This window comes from Molothrus ater, chromosome 1 (assembly GCF_012460135.2).
Source record: "Molothrus ater isolate BHLD 08-10-18 breed brown headed cowbird chromosome 1, BPBGC_Mater_1.1, whole genome shotgun sequence".
NCBI lineage: Eukaryota > Metazoa > Chordata > Aves > Passeriformes > Icteridae > Molothrus > Molothrus ater.
The window spans coordinates 119,022,467-119,049,169 of record NC_050478.2 but is presented as its reverse complement, the minus strand read 5'-3'; the positions used below and the strand labels follow the sequence as shown (position 1 = coordinate 119,049,169).

General features: G+C 39.3%; 1 protein-coding gene across 1 annotated transcript in view; it reads left to right on the top strand.

The window, feature by feature from the left end:
• Positions 1–21,700: 21,700 nt before the first annotated feature.
• CPA6 (carboxypeptidase A6) overlaps positions 21,701–26,703 on the top strand; it is an 80,870-nt gene continuing 75,867 nt past the window's right edge. Inside the window, exon 1 of the mRNA XM_036395663.2 lies at positions 21,701–21,786. Coding sequence (XP_036251556.1) covers positions 21,701–21,786 — 86 coding nt within the window. The remainder of the gene's footprint in view (positions 21,787–26,703) is intronic.

The window sequence follows — 26,703 nt, the reverse complement described above, 5'->3', positions numbered from 1 at the left end:
AATCTATGTCAAAAATGCTGTTACCCAAGTACAAAACTGCTTGTATTGTAGGCACTTATCAGTAGTTGCCTGATTCTATCTTAAGTCTTGAAGGAGCTCTTGGGTTTGTTTTGATAATTTATTTTCACTAATTTTCACAGGTTTTAATTCATTGTATTTATTTGATGTTTATGTCAATATGGACACAGGACCTTTAGTATCATGATTACTTTCTAGATCCAGTTTGCTTCAAATTTCAATAATTATAGAGAACTTGTAGATGTGAAAATAGGAAACAAATATAAAAACAGATTTCAACATCAGAACACAAATTTCACCTAAAATTACAAGAAATACAATAATTTTTTTCCGAACTAACTACAAATTATATTTTTAAATACCAAAAGTGAATGATGCTGGAGACCAGCCTCGTTAATCTGACAATTTGGGTGCTGTTTTTCAGAAAGCTGCAGTAAAATGCATCTGCATTACTCTTGCTGTGTACTGCCCTCTCGTGGATTCATCAGAGAAGAAACCCAGAAAAAGGAATCAGACTAAGAATATACAGACACCCAGGAGATTGTTTCCCAAGCCCTGAAAAGCCTCTGCACATGCCTGACTTTGGTCACAGAAGTGGGTCCACAGGAATTCACACCCAGAAATATACATAAGCATTTACAGAACTGATGTCTAATAGGGGAATAAATATATTAACAACACTTTGTGTTCAAATTACAGCTCCTCATGTCTTCAAAAATCTATTTATGGTTTTCATATGAAAATAACTTATAGATTGGAATTTGATAGTTTTAGCTACAAAATTTTCTTTTTATATCAAATATAATTGAAAAACACTTTAATTAATGAAAGCCTTAAGCTGCTGTAGAATCGAGCCAAGTGTTTTTAAATGAAGCCAAAGTCTACAGCACTTTTAATAGGCATTTACAAGTAATGTAAATAGTTTAGAACTCATGTAAATTTATGATACACATATTTTCAGGTCAAGACTGGTAAAACACCCAGATTTTGACTACCAGAAGGAACATTTTATGCAAGCTGCAGAAAAGAGAGACACTTCAATACAGCTGGCACATTGAGCAAGAGGGATCTGCAAGTATTCTCAAAAAAATCCTTTGAGCATCAACACTGTTGTTTGTTCTGTGTGAAATTATGAGTTTCTCTGCAACTTAGTCTGCTCCCAAAATTCACAAATTCCTGGATTTTTTTAGTCTTCAAAGCTGGGTATGTAATTTATCTCTGAATGTGGGATCGTCTGCTGCATTTTTTTAATGGCAAAACTGGATTGATTCAAAGGCAAGCCACAGGAAGGGTGCTTTGGTCTCTGCAGTGTATAGCTAAAAGTCTGTGTCAATAACCTCATTCAACCCAGTCCTAAAAACCCACATTCCCTTCCACCTCCTTCCCCAATTAATTGATTTCAACTAATTTTGGGAGGAAAAAGATCAGAAGCCTTCAATTAGCATGGTTTACTACAGCGTGATGAAACAAGCTCTGCCACTGATCAAGGAACATAATACATCCGTTGTTTCAATCCTATTTTAAATTAAGACTTCACAATGGGGTAAATTATACTTTATTTCCTCTGTATCCAAAAAAGTGTGCATTTCAGAATTCTTTCACAAAAAGCAGATGGACATTTGACAGGAAAATCCAATCCTGATAATCTAGGATTTTAATCCATGTTGTCAACTCTGTTATCACTCAAATCAAGGTGTCTTGGACCATAACTTTGACAGGAAATAAAAGTATTGGAGATGAACTGTTACAATGCATGACCACCTCCAGTCATAATGAGGAAAAACACAGTTCTGAATTCAATCCTGTAGTGAAACTGAAGATTCAGTTCACAATCTGAATTCATTGCTGGCATGTAGGGGCAGATCAAGGATAGAGATTTCTCCATGCCAACAGCATGGAAATGTCTCCACCACAGCCCTTCTGCTACCCAGCTGAGCCTGAGCTCATTTCTTCTGACTCCCAGGAACCAGAATATGCAGTGCTTTCCCCTTGCTTCATTCAGGATTTAGCTTTTGTGATATCACCCATTTTTAAATACATGTTGGGAAACAGATGGATAGGATGACAAATTTTGCATGTCTATGCAATGCAATTCCTTATGGAACAAGCTGCCAGACTTTAGTATTTCTAATTTACAAGAACTTTTTTATACCTTTTATCAGCATCAGACACTGCAGCTCACTTTCTGAAGCAGCTAGAAGCAAATAGCTATAGATGTTAGAATGGATAGAAGAGGAATGCACTTCAGGGAATTTTAAATTCAATAGAAGTCTCTTTGAGTGCTCAGTTCTTTTATCTGGGCACCTTTTAGAGCCAACTGGGAATGCTACTGAATGAGCACAGGAAAGTTTTCCTTCTCTGGTCAACCAATCAAATTGAGTAGGTCAGCTTTAGAAAGGGAAGTGTTCTTCTCTTTCCCTTTGAGACTCTTATTCGTGCATTGATGTGATATTCTGGTTTGTGCCTGTTCTCTACTATTCTATTAAAACAAGAGGACCCAGGCTCAAGAATACTGGTGGTTTTGTTTGATCTCTCTTGCAGTAGTAAAATCAGAGCAAAAGCAGGATTCAGGAGAAGAAAGGATCCATAAAGAGCCTTAGAGACTTGTGGATTCCAGTGATTTCCATGGCAGTAGCAGAAAACAAGATTGGCCTTATTAAATTTTCTTTAGTTGTGCATTGCTTTGTTCCTATGGTAGATGGCACTAACAGTACTTATTATCAAGTTTACCACTTTTCACCTAAAATGTTGAGTTTAATTATTTATAGTTTTGCCAAGTACCAGTACTTTGCCCTTAGATTTTGTTTCCAGGCTAAATATCATGTCAGCTTGAGATCTGGAAATGAGAGACAAGAGAAAGAAGGGAACATATTTTAAAAAAATACTTCAGATGTGTCGTCAGAATTGGTTGAATTTTGTTTGCCTACATTAAAAAAATGCAATCCTACTTTGCTGAAACTCTAGCAATTTGGTTTTTGAAGTAGGGACTTGAATTTCAGGTAGCCAAGGATGGGAAGGGGGGAGTGCCAACCAAGCACTGTATCAATAATATGGCTTTTTCATCCTTTTGAAACTCTAAGTCCCACCGAGGTGAAAAAATATGGCAGGGCAAAAATAACTTCATGAGTGCCAATAAATCAGTACCTACAAAAGATAATCTGGGAAGTGAAAGGTATTCAAAGGGGATATTTCACAAAAGTGCTGGAATGCTAATCAGAATAGCATGCAGTGTCCCAGGAGTTTTGGGAAAAGCAGGCTGTGACAAAAATCTTGAGTGCTTTGTACAGATGAGAGCTCCAAGCAATTTGCAAAGTGACAACCAAAATATGGAAAACACAGTCACTGAGTTATTTAATGTGAAAAGAAAAACGAAACGTAAAAGAGAAATGAGATGAACAGATTCACTGAGGCTCTCTGCATTGCTGATCCTGTTTCATGTAATAGGCAGTTGTTTGCTCTGCAATGTTAACTGGAGGGTAATTTAGCAGAATTGTTAAATTATTATATCATACTGATGGCTTTTGAAAGCCAGGTAAACCATCTAAGTCATCTGCTGACAGGTTCATAGAATCACAGGATGGTTGAGTTTGGAAGGACCCCTGGAGGGCATCATGTCCAACCTCCCTGCTCAAGCAGCATCACATAGTGCCCAGGACCATGTCCAGGAAGCTTTTGAACATGTCCAAGGATGAAGACCCACAACCTCCCTGGGCAGCCTTGCCAGCCCTTGGTCCCCATCACAGTGAAAAATCGTTTCCTGGCATTCAGAAAGTGTTCCTTGTGTTTCTGATTGTGCCCATTGCCTCTGGCTGTGGCACTGGGCACTGCTGACTTCTGGGTTCTGTCCTCATTGCACCTTCCCTTCAGGTATTTTAATATTTGAACAGTTGTCCCCTGAGCCTTCTCTTCTCCAAGCTGAACAGTCCCAGCTCTCCTCGCCCATCCTCACAGGAGAGATGCTGCAGTCCCTTCATCCTCTTTGTGGCCCTTCACTGTTCTCTCTCCAGTACATCCATGTCTCTCTCTATTTCTTTGGAGTCTAGAACTGGAACCAGGCCTCCCAGTCCCAGGCCAACACCTCCATTGTCTCTTGGCCCAAGAGAGCCCCATGTCTCCCTGCCTGCTGCTACAGCTTAGCTGTGAAGCAGCCTTCATCCCCAGATTTGCCCAGCCAAGCTGCACGTTATTCATCCAAACCTAATTCAGCCATGCTGGTCTGCACCCCACAAGGACTGCTGCAAAAGACAGCTGCCACAGATGTGTATTACAAAATCACAGAATGGTTGAGGTAGCTGAGTGTAAGACAGCTAGTACTTTAAGTTTCTTTCTAGTGTTGATAATTCATTTATAAATCTTGGGAAAATTAGGGGGAGAGAATGAGCAAAAAACTATGTAAAAATTTAGCTTTGTAGTTCAGCTTCAGTTGAGAAAAGAAAAAAATGTGATTACAAATATTTTTATTCTTTTAACATTTTGAGCAGGGTGCACAAGTAAAACCTAGTGAGATAAGGAAATTCAAATTTAAAAACAGCATGATGTACATTTTGCACATATTCTGTGGGGATTTAGATCCTACACAACCCAGATACCAGTGACTCAGCACACAGTGTGAATTAAAAATAGGACTTTACCCAAAACAAATAAATATTTGTTACAAAGATCACTGTGCTTCAATACATACCCCGTCTTTTACTGTACAACTCCAGGCATTTAGGTCTACAAGGTCAATGATTCAGCTACATTGCCAGAAGCCTCCCTTGTGACAAGTCACCTTGTTGCCATATGGTTATGAAACAAGAGCATTGACACTCTGTCAGAGATCTGTTGGATTTTTTTTTCCTCTGTCTTCATCTCTAATCAAGTTAGAGCTACACAAAAGTGTGTGAATGACAGCCCTGGTGTCACTGTATTCTTTTGTAAAATCACAAAAGTGTTCAGCCTGAGCAGAACTGACACCAACCTCCCAGCAATATCTTATCAAGATCCATCAGCCCTGGCCTCCAGTGACCTCTTCCAGCACTGAGCTTCATTCACACTCAGTTTAGACAGAAGTTTCCCAGGTGGAAAAGGTTCACAGTGCTGGCAGCTCTGTTCAGACCTTGGTTCAGGCCAACTGAACCAAGATCGCCACCACATTTCACATAATTATCCAAAGAGCATCATAGATGGCAATTGTTGGCCACTATTTATCCAACCTGGAATATGTTATTAACTGATTTTCATGTTCATTATGATGGTTATTTGCATATGCATTAGCATCTTTTTAAAGACAGCTTGGGAACCTATTCCTAGCATGATCAGTAGGTAAATTCATAATGTAATCAAAACTATGCAAACTGCAGTAGGAAATCCAAAGGGATTGCCTAAAACCTAAAATTATCCTGTGAAGACTATGCTTTCCAAGCTCCCTCACTTCTCAGCAGTGAAAGAAAGTTTTCTGGGGCACAGCAACTTAAACCAACTTGAGTCACCCTACATCCTCTAGAAAAGTCCCACAGGAAGCCCAGGGTTATATGTTTTGTGAGGCTGAAGTTAACAGGATGTAAAAGACCTTTATGTGGCACTATGTACAGTAAGAAGAATAACAGGAACTTGTGGGATATTTTTGTTTGGTTCTTACTTTATTTTTGACTGATTAAAAATATTCCTTAGCTATGCATTTAATTCTCAATGAAGAACAGTGTCAAATTACTTATAGCAAAGACTTGTAAGGGAAGTTGTTCTTTTTTATTGAATGTACCTGAGGGTATGATGTCTCTTTGACTTCCTCTGTGATTTTGTTAGTTTCCCAGGCCTACCTGACAGCAGCTGCCTTTTCAGCCTGATAGCTCAACACACCTGCAGAGAAATATAACAACAAGACCTGGAGAAACAAGTAACACCTATTTTGACATGATTAACATATTAAAAAAAAAATAAAATGTCAGATGTCTGGTTCTGGGCATATGAGGTATATAATTAGATAAATTTAAGTCTAGTGTGGGGAACAAAGGAAAGGAGGAAGGAAAAGCACCTCCTATCAGCATCCACTAATCCCACAGTTACACTGCAGACAGTGGTGGGATCCCCTGTTGCAGAACTCATTCCCAGCTACCTTTGCTTTGTAGCAGCTTACTACTGGTTTACTTACTGGTTTACACTGCTCCACTCTGTCACAGCCACAATGAACCTCCTAGTAAACTGCAATAGCTTAGTCATTACCATATTCTGACTCAAGTAGTATAACAAAATACTACCAGTAAAATAAAAATGTTGGACTTATTCATGGTCACAGCATGGAAATTCCCACATGTTTTGAGGAGGAAAATAATTTAGAAGTTATCAGTTTGATATCATGATGGTAAAGAAGCTGTGTGGTCTATAAAAACCTTTTAATAAAATGCTTTACCCTGCTAAAGTGAAATGTGCTCATTAAACCTCTCCGTGGCCATTTCATGATTGGGTGCATATATTATTCATAATGCTTTCATTATGGTCAATACCCAAGATACATTCCCCAAACCTTACAGTATTTTTTTAATATTATGAAACTGTATTTTTCTACTGCAAGTGCCTATAGGTACAGAAATTAAGCAGCTTAAAGAACACAAAACAAATATACTGATTTTAAAACACAGGCACTCCTGATGGATAAGTGACAAAACTGGATGGAAACATTTACAGTAATCTGGTTAATCATTGGATAAAATATGCAGACCAGTTCCTGATCCCACATATATCATCCACAGGAGCTGACCCATGCAAGCTTAAATGGCATGCTAGCAAATCCTTATGCTCCAAACCATGCACTCACACCCTAAGGTACCTTAAACACTTCCCATGAAGGAATTTGATGTGATAGAGAATCAAAATAGCCCTTATTGAAAAGAAAGCAATGTACATTTGTATACCCCATGTAGTAGTTCTCCATGGAATGTAAGAATTTTTAGATGCAGTCTGAGTGATTTTATGGCAATAGCAGAGGTACTTGCAAGAATACCTACATTCATGAGACTGCCTTAAAATATTTCCATAATGCTTAGAATCTCTGATACCATTGCAGTGTTCTCCACAGCCACACCAGAATGCAAAGCAAATGGCACACCTTTGACAAATTTTTCTCATTTGTGTTCCCACTCCTACTACTCAGGCAATAAGTGGATTCCTAAGATCTCTTCATATATTGATTGCCAATTTTTTCTTTCTGACAAGCTTTCAGCATGTGATAACATCTGCCTGTTTGTTACATTGTTCTCTTTTTAAGATCCCTCAAACTGATTAAACAGCTTAGCAAACTGACTTTTCATCAGGTTCAAAGCTGAAACCTGCTCCATCACTATCCATCAAAGAAGGTAAGATTACAAAGGAGTCAACACATTAGTGACCCCTGAAAAATCTCTATCATTTCTACTTTCTCTGCTATTACATTTCTCTACAAACCCCTTAACTTCAGTCCTAGTGCCATTTCTTCTGAAAAAAAAAAAGCAACCAATTACACAGAGTAAAGTGATTCTGAGAAACACTATGTCATTTCAAAAGCATCTGGTAGGTCCTGTTCAAATATCACTGATATTTCTTAAGTTATTTCTTCAAGGTCCACAATTCCTGTAGAAGTCTTACTTGAGTAACCCAAATAGCCTGTTTAGTTATAGTAAATTATATTTCCCATAAAAAGCTTTGCCAAAACTTTGGGATTAATGCAACCATTCTTTGGCAAAGCTTTTTAAGAAGATAAAAAATTAATTTCACAGATATCACTGAGGTATAAAAGCAGCATCATGTGCTTTTATACCTCAGTGATATCTGTGAAATTTTATACCTCTACAGCACATTATCTTATGTTCCTAAAGCAGCTGACAATGTGGTCTCCAAAGCAATTTTGATATTTTGGTTTTTTTGGTTTTGAGGATTTTCCTTCAAGCGCCACAGGACTTCTAAATACTCTTGAATAAAAAATGGTTGCCAATGACAATTATTGCAGTTCCAGAAAAACTTTTTACCAACTTATTTCTCCTGTGCTAAAATATGAATTTCACAAATAAATTGCATGTATACATATATAGAACTGAAACCAATCTTCTTAAAATTAACTAGGGACTTATTTATACCCAGGCTAAATGAGGTGCTAAGTACTCTCATTTGCCATCATTTTAATTTAAGGGAAATATTTATCTGTATGTGCTTGGAAATTAACCAGAGATTCCATGGTGCCTTGTCAGAAGCTCACTATGCCTTTTCCATAGAATCCAAGAGGCATATCCTGTTTCTGAATGCCAAACATTATTTACATAACTAATAGGGCACTGCAAGTTTCAGTTCAAGTGCACAAGTTGGGCAGAACATGCAAAAGGTATCAGTCTGGCTGCTACTAGACTGAGGGAATGTACTAAAGGAGAGCTCATCCCACCTCTATTTTCAATGGACTTTGTGATTTTGAAGTTTAGTTTTAACACAAACATTTATCCATTTTGCATCTCAGTTCAAAGAAAATCCATGTGACGAGTGGAAAACAAAGAGCAGTTTAAAAAGCCACAGGCTAGAAATATCCCTCAGCAGTGATCTTGGGTTTTTCTTCAGTGCTGCTCCTAGCTGGTCTTTAGACAGGCTTGAGAAATGAGATGAACGTGAAATCCATTGTCCAGCTGCAGTCTGGAAAAGACTCTGTGGCTCAGTCTAGACACAAACTTCTTCCAATTTCCGCTTGCTGAAGGGGAAGGAATAATTTGTGGGTGATCTTTGCCTGTTATATGTTCCTTCCATCACAAGTGTTGGGAAGATTCATGACTCTATTAATTCTCTAATTTCCTTCCCACAAAGCCTCCTTGACACAAAAGCACATTGACATGTGCTTACTCATCACAGGAGTCTTACTGACTGGCATAAGTGTTACAACCTAGTCTTAATATATATCTCCTTGTGCATATAAACCTGCAAAGTTCAAAGGGAAATAAATTTTTAAGGGAAGTAAACTATATGTTTTAAGGGTTGGAGGAGCCCATCAGTGCAATAAAACTGTCTCAATGGAAGTCTGTCAAAACTTAACGGGAGTTTGTCTCACCACTATACCAGATCACCTTGCCCCAGAATTAAAATATATTCTTCAATATTATTTCATGTTTTGACTTCAGGCTCTCTGACCTGAAATAAGAGTGAAACAGTGGCAACTGGAAAGGACTGTCAATCCAAAGTTTAGTAAGTACACAAGGAAGGAGCATCCTGGAATATGTTAACAGGCATGTAGTAGTAGTTTGAAGGCAGTCATTATTCCCCTTGGCACTTGCTGTCTTGAATACTGTGCCCAGTTTTAGGGCCCTGATACAGAAAATGCAATCATTAAACCAGTGCACATCCAGTGAAGGGTCAGCACAATGCTGAAGGGCTGGAACATTCCTATGAGAAGAGATAGAGAAATCTGGACCTTCAGCCTTGAGAAGGACAGATTTGGAGGAGAGGGAATAATCCCCTGCTAGTAACTATGAGGAGATTACTGAAAAGACAGAGACAGGTTAATACAGCAGTGCATGGTGGGGACACAGTAAACAACAGATAGATGGACACAAGAGAAGTTCAAACATACAAATTAAATCTTTATCAGGAGAGTGACAGTGAAATAGGCTGCCCAGAGAGGAAGCACAGTATCTGTACTTAAAGATTTTCAAGATGTGACTGGATAAAGCCCTGATCTCACCTCTTATATATGCCTCTTTTGAGGAGAAGGTTAGGTTAGGAACCTCCTGAAATCCAGCAGTCTTAAGAGAAGAGAGATTAACCTAGTTGAGTATTCTCTCTGTGCTCTTATCAGACATCAATTTTTTGCTGCTAAACTTCATGTCATTAGTCAGTTTCCTGACTGAGGGATATGGACATGTTATCACAGGTACAACTGCAATGATCATACAACAGAGTTTTAGTGCTGCATAGACATACCACCAGGAATTTAAATCAACTCTTGCAGGTAATAGTCACACTGGCTCACACCTGTACCTGCCAGGGCTGGCAGTGGAAATAAGGAGTTGGGAAAACACTAGGTTTGAAAAGAAAATGACAGTAACTTTACATACAAATACAGTGGGGATAATTCAGACAGCTCCAACAACTTTCTTAATATAATCTGTACATTTTTATACACTTAAAATTATAAATCTTTATACAATTCATCTGTGTTCCATCTTACTCACTTTACTGCATTTACAACTTTAACGCATTACTTGCACAAATGGTCCCAGACATGAGGAATACCCATCACACTAGCAACTGTATCAACAAACGCTAAAATAAAGAAGTCTAGGGAAGGAAAAGAGTGGAAAACATTATCATTCCTATATTATTATCTACACATGGTTTTCCATTACAATCTTACATTGAACACTCCCCCACACACTCCCAGTTAATAACTTCCTTGCACAGACATTAATGGGTTTGGATGGAGCCTTAAACTGAACAACAAACCCCTCCTCTCCAAGAAAAGGAGTAAGACAGTTGAATTGCCATTTATCACTGAGACACTGGAAATTGCTATGTTGAATGGAATGTAATCAGCTGAGGTTGAGAGTTCAGGAGGCAATTGGAAAAGCCAGCTAGGATAAAAGAGAGAGCAACTTGAAAGGAATCTGCAAAGGATTCACTCACTGCAAAGAGCGAGGATAAAGAGATGTAGTCACAGATAACTAGAGGACCTGAGAACTGATGGACAGTTGGAGTGAAGGAATACACTGAGGGGTGGAAATTCTAACAGGATGCACTTTGCACTAAAGGAAGCACTGGCCACACTGAAGTGTTTCAGGAGTTTCCTGCCTCCCTCTCTTTCTGTCAAGCCAGTCCTTCACTGAGGAAGCCAGTCTGCTAGGAAGTGATGTAGAAACCTTCCAAAACCTTCATCCAGGCTGCTGCAACAACAGAATGTCTCAAGACACCACCAAGACAGTTAAGAAGATAGCAAAATACATTTTAATGAGCACTGGTTAATATATTTCAGATTGACCCCCAAAATATACACAAAAATATGCATGCTTTCTTTAATGACCATAGAGGTTTTCTTAAACTATGCCTTGCTCAGACACAAACCTGCACCTAGTTCCAATGCCAAACAGATCCCAAAGATTGAAGCATGGGTTTAGTGCATGCTTTGGAATCAATAAACAGAAAAAATATATTTTTTCATATATGCAAATATATATATAAACATACACGTATTTTTATCATGCTAACATGCTAAACACTGACAAAAAATTACTCAGGACATTTTATAGTTTTTGCAATATACAATTTAAAGCTGTTGGAAGTGCAAATGTTTATTTCTGACACTAGATGGCAGGCGATTGAAGTAAATCGTTTCTGTGGGTCAAGAATAGCCTTGTTAATAAATCAGTTTAGAAAACAAATGCCTGACATTTTGTTTATCAGGTAATCAAATCAAATTGAGAGAGATAGAGAGCATTCTGAAATAAAGCAGAACAGATTTTTAAGTTTTTAAAGCTAAAATATTTCTCAGAGAATGACTGCTCAAACACACATGTGTAAGCTCAGTAATTAAATGGAGTTCACAAAGGATTAAAAAAATGGTGGAACTGATACTACAAATTTCTAACCCCAGTGAATTTCTTCCAGGTGTGCATAGAAGCTATTTGAGTCTCACTTTTACATTTATCAAGTGTTCTATTGGTCTGTTTCTTTATCAGAATTATATTTCAGAGCAGTTTCCAGCTGCATCCATCACACAGGGATGTAGTTAGGATAATACAGAGCCAGTAAGACGAGCTGGCACTTTTCATTATTCATTAAGTGCCCTTTGAAAATGGTGAGTATGATTATACCTCCTTTTTAGACAGAGAAACTTGGACTGAAGAAGATTATGTGATTTGTGCAGGATCATCATTGGGCTAGCTGTGAGGTCCAGTCAAAATCCCTCAGATTCTTGGCCTCAGGTTCTATCCACTGCCTTCCAACAGCATGGTTGGAAAAAATATTCTGACATCATTCGTCATCTAGCAATTTTTCTTTCATATTGATATTTTATATATTTTATATATTGATATTTTATATAAAATTTTTTCTATTTTACATCAGAAGCCTCCAGTATCTGAAGGGAGCCTGCAGGGAAGCCAGAGAGGGACTCTTCATCGGGCACTGTGGTGATAGGACAAGGAACAATGAGTGCAAATTGAAAGACAAGAAATTTAGGTTACACTTTGGGAAGAAATTTTTCACTGTGAGGGTGGTTACACTGGAACAGATTGCCCAGGAATGTGTTGGATAACCAAACCCTGGTGGTCTTCAAAGTCAAGTTGGATATGGCCTTGAGCAACTTAGTCTAGTGGGAGTCCCTGCTTATGGCCAGAGTGGTTGGGACTAGGTGATCTCTAAGATCCACTTCAGCTCCTGATTCAACGATTGGGAGTTCAAGCAGCCTCTGGTAATGGGAACAGGACTAAACCCAATCTCCTACTAAACCGCTTCAGCTGATGGTTCCTTTCACATTTATTATGGATCCCAGCAAATAGAGGACACTTGTCCTAGATGTTATAATTTATCCATTGAACTGTATCCACCAAAATGATTCTCTTTAATTCATTGTTCCCGTGCTTTCTGCACTGGTTCAGTTTAGTAGATCAGACTTGTATCTGTGCAGCCTTGCTTAGATGGTTCCCATTAACTTCAATTTTCTAATAACCCCAATTTCCTTTGCTCACCTGTTAAGTAGTCTCTTAACCTGTGAGTTTGCACTTTAGTGATATTTCATACAACTATTCTTGATTTGTGCTATTCAGAACATTGAGCAATATGAAATTGTGTATTGTACTTCTAAAAAGCTGGAATTTATTGCACCTACATGGCAATTAACCCAGCTCCCAGAGGGGTAGCTTATGCTTGTGAACAAGTGTCAAATACGCTTCATTTAAATCTTTTGATGTACTGTTTTTCACCATCCATACTGACATCCATTCTGTTTACTTCCACTCCAATCCTCAGATTTCTTTCTAATTGCACCCTGTGTAAACTACTCCTGTCTTCCCTAGGACTTGTCAGACCAACAACCTTACGTGGATCAGCTACTCTGCCTTTGTAATACATAATATGGAAATATATGGACTTTTCCATAAACTTTCAGAGACCCATTGTTTACCTAAAATCATGAAAGTTCAGGATACATCTTCTCTGGCAATGATGATTCATATTTTCTTTATCCCTTATTAGATATTGTTCATGGTCCTCCTTGATCACTGCTCAGATGATTCCCAGTTCTGTTGAGGTATTAGGTTATAATGCTGCTTCTTACAAATACAGAACAGATTTTGCTATTGAACACTTCTGCTAATTCTGCATTATTATTAATAATTTAACCATCAAGCAGCACCTCTTTGCTACAGCTAGGATTTACACTGTACTCAAAGTATTTAAATCCTTTTGTTCTTAGGCTTGCCAGTCATTAATTTCTTCCTGGTTTTAAATCCTCTTACAACTCAGATTTTATGAAATATATACCATATGTATCCACTGATATATATTTGTCTTTTTTTCTTGTTACATATTGCTTTTTCCTTTTTAATCACTGCACCTATTTCACTACTGAACCAGGATGATGTTTTAGGCAGTATTGTCCTATTTCCTGGGAAATAGAAATCATTGAATGATGTCTTCAGGCCATAAAATAAATTATTCTCAAAGGTTATTCAATTCAATACAGTTTTTATTTTCTTTTGTTAGGGAGATATTTAGGAAATAATAGTTATTTTTCATTTGACCCTTAACAAATCCTAATCAGTGTCCTTCCTGTGCTTTATTAATATACTGATCCACAAATATTCAAGACTCTGTGATTCTTATTTAATCAGCTTTCAAACAGGTAATGGTGTGTCTATTGTAAAAAACCTTGTTGATCTATGCTTTTTACTCTCACTACCTCACTAGATGAGTCAAAAGTAGTTTTTCTACAGAAGAGTAACAGTTTTTTTAAGGCATTACAGAGGAAGACTATTATGACATCGATTGTCTGCATTTCTGGCAGGTTGCTGAAGATACTGGCAGAATATGCCACTGCCTTTAAACACTTGTTGGCATTTGGGACTCAAAGATGTGTGAAATGAAGGAAACATCGTGGCACTTCTCTTGCTCTTGAGGGTAAGAATCCAGCGGTGGGATGGTACAACCTTCAGAGAGCTGGGTGGCAATTTCCTCATAAGTATTGACCTTTCTGGCTGCTAGAGAAAGCTCTAGATTATCAATTTAAATCCTTGGATTTAATCCAGGAGAAGAGTCTCTGAGCTAAGAGATTTTTTGCTATGGAAACAGTTTCCATGGTGCATGGGGAGTCTAATTCTATCAGATATATCAACCAATTTGACAAAATTTGACCAAAGTGTATGCAGATTATTTTTATATTTTCTTCAAAACAACAATACTCTCAGATGCAGTCACTTGTTTATATACAGTGGTAGCTCCATTGCAGAATGCAAAATGGTATTACACCAAAATACTTCCATGTTAATGAAGATGTTACTTCGAAAAAGTATACTTGGCAGTTCATATGGATCTTCACTACTAAGTTTTGCATTAACAGAGGGCAGAAAATTGTAATTAATTTCCAGGGAAAAGGTCCCAAAGCTCTTTTTTGGTGTCTTAGAATAAAGTTTTCGCTCTATGGAGCCTAGATTCAAAAATGTTAATTGCTTGTCCTGTATGTCAGGCACAAGTTGTGGGCAGGAAAGCAGGACACTATCTGGGCTGGAAAAACAAACAAACACACAAACACTTAGAATTTAGCAAGATAATGAATAATTGATAACAGAATAATTGAGCTGATAATGAATCTGAATTGATTTTTTTCACCTGGAGAACTTACCTACTATACTTCACCTGAATTAAATGTTACCACAAAGGATTATCCCCCTTCTACAGTGACACAGAGATTGGAGGATGATGTGTGAAACACCTTTAATAGTGTTAAGAAACAACAGAGAAAGTCATCGCTTGGTTAACAAGTTGACATCTGCTGACTGACGACTCAGGGAGGAAAAAGTTTAACAGGCTCCTAAGGGGTAAAGGTATTTTCTGCTTGTCTGCTCCTGCTCTGTTTTCATGTGCTAACCTCTTTGGACAGTAACACAGCAGCTGAAACCCCTTTTTTCCTTCCCAATATATTGCTTCCAGGTTGGGTTTTTTTTTGTTTCTCCAACAGTGGTACAGCCTATCAAGAGACAAGGACATTTTCACACTGGCAGGGGGTGAGTGGGGTGTGTCATTTGCTTAAGAAGGGAATTCTAATCAGTCCAAGGAAAAATAAAGCAAAAGGAAATGGCACATCTTTGTCTCAGCCACTGCAGTCATACCTGAAATCACCACATTTAAGAGAGCAATGAGTGAAGCCTATGTGCTACCTGAGTTATAAAACACTTGTTCTAAAAGGAAAAAGAGATACTGCATTCCTATATGTACTTGAAGGACTAACTTGGACATCACATTCAGATAACTCTGCCTACCAATGACAAAGAGAAAAAGCTAAACTGTAATCTAAAATGTTCTTTAACTGAATCATGTGCCCTTCCTGCACTGTCATGCTCTGTGAAACAGCATTACCAACATGGATATCAGGTGAAAACAATGCTTGGTGTGCCCTGGATGAAAACATTAATGGCCATCTTCAGCAATTTTTCTTTCTTTAAACAATTTTCCATACTTTCTCTTCATAAAGAGTTTTGCAGGTTGTTCTTTAAAAGGTTAAAATTAAATGGGTATGTTTAAAGGATCACATTTAAAGGAAGGACCTCCCCCCAACAAAACATTCCAAGAGATGAAAATATATGGAAGATGTGAAATATATGGATCCCACAACTTCCATCAAATGATGAAATGACAAAATTATGAAATTCTCATTATGAAATTCTTTCCTGAATCAAAATTTTGTAAAGTCAACTCATGTTAAGTTGGTATAATATTGGTCAAAATAACTCAGTGGCTGTAAAACTCAAGTGAGGTGTTAATCACAAATATATTTTCATTAAATATGCTTTTGGGGTTCCCCATGTTTTCCTCTTCTGCCATATTTCACCAGACCTAGATTTTATTCCTTGGCTTTTTAATGTTTCAGGACTGACAGAATTCTGTAATGCCAGTACTTTTCACCATTCATATTTTCCAGTCTTTTCAGCATTTTTCAGCATTCAAGTTGCATAAAGCTCTGAAGTACATACTACCTAATTATATCATTTCAAGCTATTGAGGCATCCAAATTTGAAGGAGGACAATCAAAATATCATTCCAGGCACAGATGGTAAAATGACCTGATAATTACGAGGCAATGTTAAGGGTGAGAAAGAGAGGAGGAGGAAAGACACTTTTCTTGCCAGTGCAGCTGACAGATAAATTAACAACTCCGTAGTTTCTGCTTCACCTACCTCCAGTACGATACTCTAGGTAATGTTCCCTTTCCTCCCAGAAGATATAATAATAGTTCACTGCAGAATGTCTCAGCCAGGACTTGCCTGGGGAGTCACACAAAACACCACTGTACTGAATGTACTCTTTCAGAAGTACCCTTTCCTTCTCAATATTTTCACACGTGTATATATGGCAAATGCCAATTGTTAGAAATAAATATTTGGCACCTGCCATCTTTTGTGGGCAGTAGCTGCTATAGAGCAGTGTTGATTTGGAAGATTTCTAGCAGTGTTTCAAAATAAATATTGTTATCATTTTTCTTTCTTCTCAGTATTGTAAAAACTAATTATTGGGTCTCCAATCATTGCAAATAATGTGTATTTTAAAACTATATATTGAACCTACAATGGAGTTGGAAGTGGTCAGTTAATGATTGGACTTGTTGATCTTTTCCAACCTCAATGGTCTTTTCCATTGGTCTTTTCCAACCTCAATGGTCTTTCCAAACCTCGATGATTCTATGATTCTATGATTTTATGACATAAAATCTTTCATTGGGAATATACCACCTATCCTTGGAGCAAAAGAAGTGTGACTGTATTTAAGCCCAAGTACACTAAGACGAGTTTGAGACTCTGGGAACTAAAATGTTTGCCTTTTAAATTAGAAGTACAATCAAATACGAATTCACAAATTCCATATGTTTGAGTGGTGAAATGAAATCCATATGCTAGACTTAGAGTTGCTAAAGACTTGCTCTTACTCTTGGGACAAATTATCCAGCATCCCTATATCTTAGCATGCCCACCTGCAAAACCACTCCAAAATACTGGTTACATGAAGTTAGAGGAAGGCTGAGGTCTTCAATTACTCTAAAGTAGAGATGTTCAGGGAAGGATGGAGAAATGTGCAATGTGTTACTACACACAAATCATTTGTACAGAAAGTAAATACACATGATTTGTGTAGGAGGCACAAGAAGTTTTTAAATTGCCATTCTCATATTTCCCCAGCATGAAATTTTCAGCAGAACAGAAAAGATAGAGGAGTCTCTTGCCTAATAAAAAGGCTGTATTTTCACTCAAATAAAAATCCTGTAAGTTCAATATAGGGAGTATTTTTATATTGCTTCTTTAAGTGTGTTAGCAGGGGTAGAGACATCTGAGATAAAGTCTAGACACTGAATTTGTTTATCCAGTTATATACACCTCTTATTTGTCATGAGCAATGCTTTTTTTTCAGAATGCTTGGCCAAAAAGTTTGAAACCATGTTGCCATATGTGTCTTAAGGCAGAATCTCAAGACAGAGCCAGCTTTTTCTCACAAGGATGCCTCCTGCAGAGCCTTTAAAAATTTTCTTCTCCTATGGTTAGCTCTAAGAATTGCATACGTATAAAGAAACCTATGAACAGAAGTACAGCACTCTTTCCAAGACTAAAACTGTACTAAGAAATTGACTTATCAGGTTTGTAATACTGTGCTCTGATGTTATTTATCAGTATGGTTCCTAAAGGCTTCTATGGAGGGCTGATCTGTTGATGAATTGTCTATTATACACCTATTTTCCTTTAGCTTCTTCTAAAGCAAACCCGTATTTAAATGTCCCTCGATTCTACAAAACAAAAAAGGAATATTTAACCTCTATTCCTGTCCTGCTGCAGAATAACAGAATAATAGCAGAAGACAGAAATTCTCTAAGTGCAATTGCTCATTCTTTCACATAATTTAACCATTTTAAAAAAGTTTAGTGCCATTGACTACATTCAAATAAAATTTTTCAGTTACGGTAATGCAGCATCCACAAGTAAGTTGAAGACAGAATGTAAAGTCCAATGCAAGTCCATCCCTTCTAAAGATATTTGTACTTCATTTTAGTAAGAAAATTACATCTGAATACCCTCCAAGGTAGTGTCAAGCACCAGTTCATTGTAACAAAACTGTCTCAGGTGCCAACAGCAGCCTGTCTCTCATAGTGCAAAGCCCAGCATAACCTGCATAACCAACTCCTAGGAGTGGGAAATTCTCAGGTTATCAGTGCTCTGTTGCTACTGTAACACTCCTGACTACACAGAGTGGTTAGTTAAGGCTAACCAGCCATGGCACTCATGCATGGATTATATCACATTCATTCTTTTAGACCACAAACCTAACCTAGAACATAATCAGCAGGGCCACTTTCACTGTCCTTCATCTGACAAGTTCTCTATGGGAGTTAAAAGAAATGGAGAGCAGATCTTGAAAAGGACATTGCACTCAATCAACTTCAATATTTTTAATGAGTTATAACTGAGAGAAAATGAATGCGCTTAGTCTAGTTTATCATTAATGAGTGTGATTTACACTAGAAAATGTAAACCTCTTTTAAACTCCTGTTTCTGAACTGTTATGTCTCTAACAAATGTGCAGCAAGGTTTGTTTATTCAAGCCAATGCAACCTTCTCATGAAGGTGAGAGCTGGAACAACTCAAAGGTATAAAACATGCTTATAAGAAGCTAATGCCCTTTTTCTGTTCTTCCCAATACGTGGCATGTTCTAAAGACTAGGTACCAAATGTAGGCTGCCTGCCCACTCACTTTAAATGAATCCTTTCTTGTTTCCACACTGTGTAGAACTGCCTCTGTTTCAGCAGCCTGTGTTCCTTGTAAAGTGTAGGATGCTGTGATAAATCCCACAACTTGATTCATTAAGAGGGAAACCATATCTCAGTTTGCTCTCCTCTGTTCCATCCAAAGCTGTTATCACTACCAAGCTGCCCTTGGTGTTGGCAATTTCTCTTTTCTGTTCCAAGAAGAGAAGGAAAAGAAATTCTGATTTTCTTTGTCTCAAATCCTTTGCTTAGCTGGGTGCAATTTTGATAGCCCCATTTTGTCAGGAAAGGAGACTTAGCACATGTGTAACTTCCAGGCTTGACTACAGTGTTTTAATCCTTCCCTAGGTGCCAGCATGACAGAATTCCAGCCCTCCCTCCAGTAGGCCCTGTAGCATAGTACAATTTAAACTGATGGATCAAAGAGACACCAATGCACCTGTATCCACCTCACTATCCCCTACCTCCCTTAAAGCCCTATTCAGTATGTTTGAGCTATTTCTATCTTCAGCTTCTCCACAGCTCTAAAAGTGTACTTTAAAATTATATTTTAAATGTGTTTTAAACTGCCAGAAGTAGTACATATTAACAAAGGTAGCTACAATTTTTTTGAGTCTTTCTTTCCCATTGTGTTACTTTGCTTCACTGTTTGGTATTAGTGCTTGAATTTCCTTTCCATCTCATACCTGCTTGCATTTTACTATCAGGGAATGTTGCATAAAGGCAGGACTAAAGATTGAAACCTAGAGCCACAGAAGCCCATAATTACATTCTCCCCAATACAAATGGAGCCAAGTTTTCCTCTTGAAAGCAAACTTTTTAGAATAATAGCCAAAGTATTCTACAATCAGACGCCAAAAGTAAAATTCTTACTAACTCAGAGTCAGGTTTTCATCTGGAAACCAAATACTTTAGAATGATAGCCAAACTACATTTTTTAAACATTTCAATAAATCAGTGTGTACTTCAGGTGTAGCAAGGATACACACAGTAAGAAAAGTAAATGTGTAATAAAGCAGTGGGTTTTGCTTTAATATCATACTCATGCCCTCCAAAAGTCAGTTGCTCAACTCTACCTTTGAAGTCACTTCTGAACAGAGAGCAGAGCTTTTATGAAATAGATGCTTGTAAAGCTGAAGTTGCATTTATTATAAGACTGAAGATTCACAGAGCAGATTTGGGGGCATGCCTATAGTTAATGGGAAGTGCTTTCAACAAGAGATGTACAGCATGTAAGCACACACACACACACATACACCTCTGCATATTCTCACCAGAAATGAATTTGAGATTTTAAGTGGGGCATGTTATGGGGAGATGGGAAGCTCAAGAGAGAGAACACCAATAACCAGACTGAAGAGAATAATCCTGCCTTGGACAAAGTCTTTTCCACCTCCAGACTCTATCACACAACTACTGTCAGATTTGCTGCCGGTGTGAAAAAGAGACAAAGGAAAATGCTTGTTTGCCTTTCAGCCAGAGAATACAAAGTGTGTGTGGTTTAATACAGTCCTTTTTCAAAAGGCTCCCTGTGTTTCTGAAACATTAACAGGGATTTAGAGTAGCTCTCACACGTTCAAATGTCAGCTGGTTTTATTTGTCTACAGCCCACATGTTCATTTTGCTCTCAGAGGCTGAAAATCAGTTGGGTTTGAAACACTTTTTGCTCCTTTTTAGTAAATTCAACATAAAGGTATCAAAGGGCTATCCATTTATTCCATATTGGTATTTTATTTTTACCCATATTTTCTCTAATAGGTACTCCATGTGTTTTCTATAAACTACCATACTTTGCAGCAAAATTCTCCCCATATTCCTTGTTATTCTCAGTGCTCCAATGGAGCACTTTACATGGATCTTTCAACATCACCAGTGTGGAAGAGACAGCAAAAGTCCAGTTTTTAAAACATGCTGGGCTTTTAATTCATTCTATTGTATCAGTTGTCTCTTCCATTCTCACTACTCAGACACAAGATTTTCACCACAGCAGTAAACTGAAATCCCACCTCCTCCTGCCTTTATGGCTCCTAATGGTCTCTCTACCACTCTTTGTTTCATGGAAGTGTGTCCCTGCCCTCTCATCAGCCGCAGCTCTTGCCCAGCCGGGAACCTCATCGATAATCCCCCGATGCCACTGACCGCGCGTTGAGCGGCCCTTGCCCGGCCGCCCCGCCGCACCTGCAGCCGAACCCACCGCGCATCAACCTCGTCCCGCCGGCCCCGACGGAGCCGCCGTGCCCTCGGGGGCCGCTCGGCACCGCCCGGCCCTCGCCGTGCCCCGCTCGGCACCGCCCGGCCCTCGCCGTGCCCTCGAGGGCCGCTCGGCACCGCCCGGCCCTCGCCGTGCCCCGCTCGCCACCGCCCGGCCCTCGCCGTGCCCTCGGGGGCCGCTCGGCACCGCCCGGCCCTCGCCGGCCCCGGGCTCCCCCCGGGCGGGGCCGCGCACCCCCCGCACCCCCGGCCCTCCCCGGCGGGCGGGCGGGCGCCTCCCCGCCCAGTCCCGTCCCCATCCCCATCCCCGTGCCCGGGCGCGGCCGACGGGCGTCCTCCCCCGGCTTTCTGCCCTCGCCGCTGGCGACCAGCGACACCTCCGAGCGCCCCGCTCCTCTCGGCTCCGGCCGCGGCTTTGTGTGCGCGGCAGCAGCCGCCACCTGGGGCGGGCGCGGCGGCGGTGCCGGTGCCGGGGTGCCGGGGGTGGCGGTGCCGGGGGGCTGTGCGCGGTGACGGCGCGGCCCCGCACGATGCCTCTCCGCGGGCTCCTGCCCCTTTGTCTGCTCTGCCTCCAGGCTGCGCTACCGCTCCGCGGCCACCGCGGCCGCTACGCCGGGTAAGTCCGCTCCGGTGCCCGGGGCGCAGCTCCGCGGCCGCGCTCCCTGCGCTCCGCTGGCCAGAGCCGCCCGGTGTCTGCGGGTCCGGGCGCCCCTCCCGCCGCCGACCCGGTCGTGGGCTTGTTCGCTGGCGGGTGTAGCATGTAGTTCTTGATAAAGGTGCTGCGAGTCTCTGCTAGCCAAAGGAAGGATGCTACGCTGGGGAAAAAGAAAAAAAGTTTGAGTGTCCTTGTGAAAAAGGGAATTGCGATTATACAGGGGGGAAATAAAGGGGTTTGAGGTTCCACCGTGCTCTGAAATGAATGAAGATCTGTATTTCCTTTAGGGCGCAATTATACGGGAACCTAAAATTGTTCTAAAAAGTTGAACAGTGTGCGCTCATATTAGAGAATGCATAGGAATCTCAAGCAATAAGGGAACTCCACTGTAAGCAAGTGGAGACTAAAACGTTCACGTGCATTTCAAACTAGACCTTTTCCTTTTTGTTCCAACGGCAGTTCAAATTTGTGTTAGAAAGGGAAAGATTGAACTAAGTAGTAGTAAAAAGTGAACTTGCCTCCAAAGTGAATGTTTTTTGCCCAATTTAAAGACTTTGTTTTTAGTAAATATTTAACATAGTAAGTTTATGATGCGAATGAAAAGGCATTCGAATATAGGAGCATTCGAAGCCAGTGGCATGTGTCAATGTACGATATAAATTTCTTTCAAAGTGACCATCAAATTCATCAGGAAAAGCACACCTCTCTGTGGAAGTAAGAGCTATATTATTCTTTTTATTTTATTGGAGTAGCCAAGCCAAGCATAGGAATTCTCCTTCTAAAATGAAGTTTAAAAAAACATTCCCTAAGCTTCAAGGATTTGGTAATGTGATATGAAGCAATTGACCCCTGAGTCACTATTAGTGATAGAAAATAGTTAAACACTTGACAGCTGTTTTGCCATCTCTGTTCAGTTCCTCACGTTCCAGTATCTGTCTGCACTGCAAAATCAAACAGGCCACCACAGTCAGGAATGCTCCTGACAGTGCCAAAAAGCAGCAGGACAGAAAACGAAACTTTTCTTTAAAGCCAGGGTCCCGCTGTAAGTTTTGTGCAACAGCTCTGTTCTGTCTGTCTGCAGCCCATAGCACAGGCATGGTCTCCATGGTCTTGAATTTAAATTCAAGATAGCATTCAGTTTGTTTCCAGATGACATAGAGATGAATAACACATTGTCAGGGCTGGTGCTTAAATTTTTCTGAATATTAATCGCATAAGTTATCTACTACTTTTGACACAATGTCAAAACACTCATTTTACTATCCTCTAGGTTTAAGTGACATCATCAACTATCATCAAGTTGGTTCAAATAGAATAACATACATAAAATTCAAATATAGTACCTCTGCTCATTAACGTAACTCAACAATTTTGTTGAAAGTTTTAAAAATAATATTCGCAAGGTGACACATGAAAGACCAGTCCAAATTCTCCTTTGTTGATCTCTGGTTTAGAAGCTTTTGCATAGACTCTAGTCCAAAAAAATGAGACTTCTCATCAGCTTCCAAAAGTTGGACAAGAAAATCACTGCCAAAAAAAAAAAAAAAACAAACCAAAAACAAAACAAAAACCTAGAGCTAATAATAAGAACTCTTAGTCAATAGGCAATTGTAGTAGGGGGGCCAAGATACATTTACAAGCCTTGCTGAAAATGTGGTCAATATTTGAAACAGAAACCAGAATGTGTACCACATGTGTAACACAAACTGGAAAAACAAGCTAATATTTTTCCTACTCTACTAATATTTTCCCCCTTCTACTAGTATTTTCCATTTCTACTATCCTGGCATTATTTGTGTCAATAAAAGATGATGGAAAGTTAATTTGAAATGGCATGGAGGTTTCTACAGAATTACAAATATATCTTGTCCATCCGTCATCATCACAGTGTCCTGGGCAGGATAATTTAAATTCTTCTCTTTGTGCCATTGATTAGAATCAGTTGAGCAAGTATTGCCATTACTACTGAACTTGACTGCCACTCAAGGGGAAAAAAATTTGGTAAGGTTTTTTGGGAAAGCCAATTAGGAGGTGAGTAGTTTTCTAATGTTCACCATGAAAAGGGGTATCCCAACAAACTGACTTCTTTTTGTGCCAAGAAACATCTGTGAATCCTAGTAATTTCTTTTGTGTCAGAAGCTGTACCATAAAGGGAAAAGGCATTAGTATAATTAGGGCAAAAGAATGAGAGGGGGAAAATAAAAGCAATGCAAATGTTACTCATAAACTTAGTTCAGCACTTGGAGGCACACATAATTGTAACTCTTTAGTTGAGAACTTAGACCCAAGACAATGAACTAACTGGAAGTGCACGTGTTTCTCCAAACTCTGTCAAGCAGGCCAGGTATGCCATATGGGCACATCCTTAAATAAATGTGTTCTAGATACCTTTGGGAAGTCAGCAAATATTTGGGGAGTCTCAGCAAAGAGGAAGAAGCACTCAAAGCTCTTGGAAAGAGTGAGGGACAGTTGTATTTGCCTTCTGCCTCACACAATAAGCAGGAGCTCAGCCTGAAGGAACTCAAGAGGAGCTCTCTAGAAGACACTGCTAATCAGCCACCCAACAGGAAATTCAAAACTATACTCACACATACTTTTTTCCTTCCTGCATTTGTATGTTCTGTCCAAAGGTTCCAGGGGAAGTGGATAAGTGGGAGACAAACACACATATCAGGGTTTGGACAGAGTAGATGTGGAATATTCAAGGGGATTTTTCTGGAGGCAATTACCAGAAGTTCACACAGGAGCAACAAGGACAACCAAATACATGGGAATAGTTTAAGCCCCTGAAATAACCAAGTAAACTAGAACTCTTTGGTCTCCAGTAGAAACAATTTAGTCTCTAGGAGATGTCTGTAAACTTTGAGTCACATGGACCTAGTAGATAGAGATCAGCTATTTTCTGTTTCTTCCAGTTACAGGAAGTGGGAGACATAAAATGAATCTAGTAGGAACCTTTTGATAGTTTACAAAGTAGGGTGCTGGAACAGATGGAGTTTTGTGAGGGTTTTTTATCAAATGCACCACTCTTCCTACTCTTGGGAATCATATAAAGAAGAAGATAGCTTCCCATTAGCAGGTCAAGGTTTCTTAGAATAGAAAATATCTCTCTCATTTGTTCTTTAAAAATCACTACTATGATCTTTTTACTTCAGTTCATCTGCCTCCACCTGTACATGGTGGCTCAGCATGTTACCTCCTATTTCTCCCCCACGTTTTGTTCTTCCGAAGCCTTTTCAGAAGTGTTCCTCACCTCACCTCTTCTCTCACTTGTAAATGACCAAGTGCAGACAAAGGCTGAAATAACTTGTACAGTTTTTCTCTGAGATTTTTGTTGCAAGATTTGGGTCTTTTAAAATATTGGATCAAGATGTTAACTCTTCTTCTTTGTTATTATTCTTCATTGGGTTGCAGTACTGCAGATAATTGTAATTTCTCTTGGTCAGATGAAGGCTATGGTCCATGCTTACTGTGTAACAACCACATAAAATAACCTGGGAGTCATGTGGAGGTGGATAGCAAGGAAACAGAGAACAGTAAAGGAATGTTCTGTAATTCAAGATATAATGTGCTGGAGCTACTGGGACATGACATCCAGAAAATTGCATAAACCAACTGTTCACGTAGATAAGGACAGATATCAAATCTGAGAGCATTCAGCAAATTTCAGGTATTTTAATGCCCATTAATACCCCTGCATACCATAACTAAGTACCTCTGATCCCACAGTACCTTACACACAATGGCTGGCAATTGTTCTGTCTCATGGAAAAAACACATGGGAGTGTGACAAAAATGAGTTGCTGAGGGAATTGAGAAGTGGAAAGGAACTCCTCCTGTGCTATTCCCTCTGCAGATTTTTTCCAAATGTTTTAATCAGGGACTAAAAGCTCTGCTATTTAAAAAAAGTTCTTTCTCCCTGCTGCTCAGCTCTCCCTCCCCACCCCCAAGTAGAAGTAAAATGTCATGAACACAACTGGCAAAAAAAGCATTTGGAAAGCACACCAACAGCATGAGAGGGAAGGTAATTATATTCATTCAGATGAAAACCAAACTTAATGTTTCTCTGGATGGTGTCAGGGAGCTTCTAAGAGGTGAAAAGCTGTGAGCTCTCTAGCAAAAATAATTTAAGTATCCATTTTTTAAAATAGCCAATAATTCTGTAGACAAGCACGGCTGATTCCTAAAACCAGCACAGATCAGTGAAATCCACAACAGCTTTGGGACCACTTACCTATTCTTGTCCCAACACCTCAGCTCTAATTATGTACTTTCTCATTACCTGATATTCCCCCTGCACAATAATATTTATGTTGTCCTATAGGAAAAAATCAAGTTTTCATTATTTTTCCTTATGTCCAATAAATTTACCTTTAAAGTTTTTCTGCTCTCCTCATTATAAGTGAAAAATATGAGGTGTTTCAGTCTTACTTTCTTTCCCTCTTTTAATTTCTTTTTCAAAATAATTGGAACAGTATGCACATCCTCACTACCTCAGCGAAGGGCATGGGCATGCCAGGTAAGGAGGCTCCCAGTTTGTTATGGCTGTGTCTAAACTGATACACAGGTTCATGTCACCATGTGAGCCTGGTTCCCATGCTTATCCAAACTGGGACACCATTGCCTGGTGCTGTGGCTTCTGACCTCTGCAGCTGGAGAAGATGGGGGAAAAAAAGCATGGAAAGTAAGGCAAGATATAAAATATCAAGACATGAGCAAAGTTTGCGCCCACACTTAGGAGCTTTGAACCTGTCCTAGGTTTCCTAACTTATGTTCAACCTATGGCCTTTCAGTAAGAATGATTTTTTGGAAGTGTAAAAGAAATTCCAGTAAACACTTAGACTTTCCTCATTTTAGAAGTGTGTATGTTACAAATGG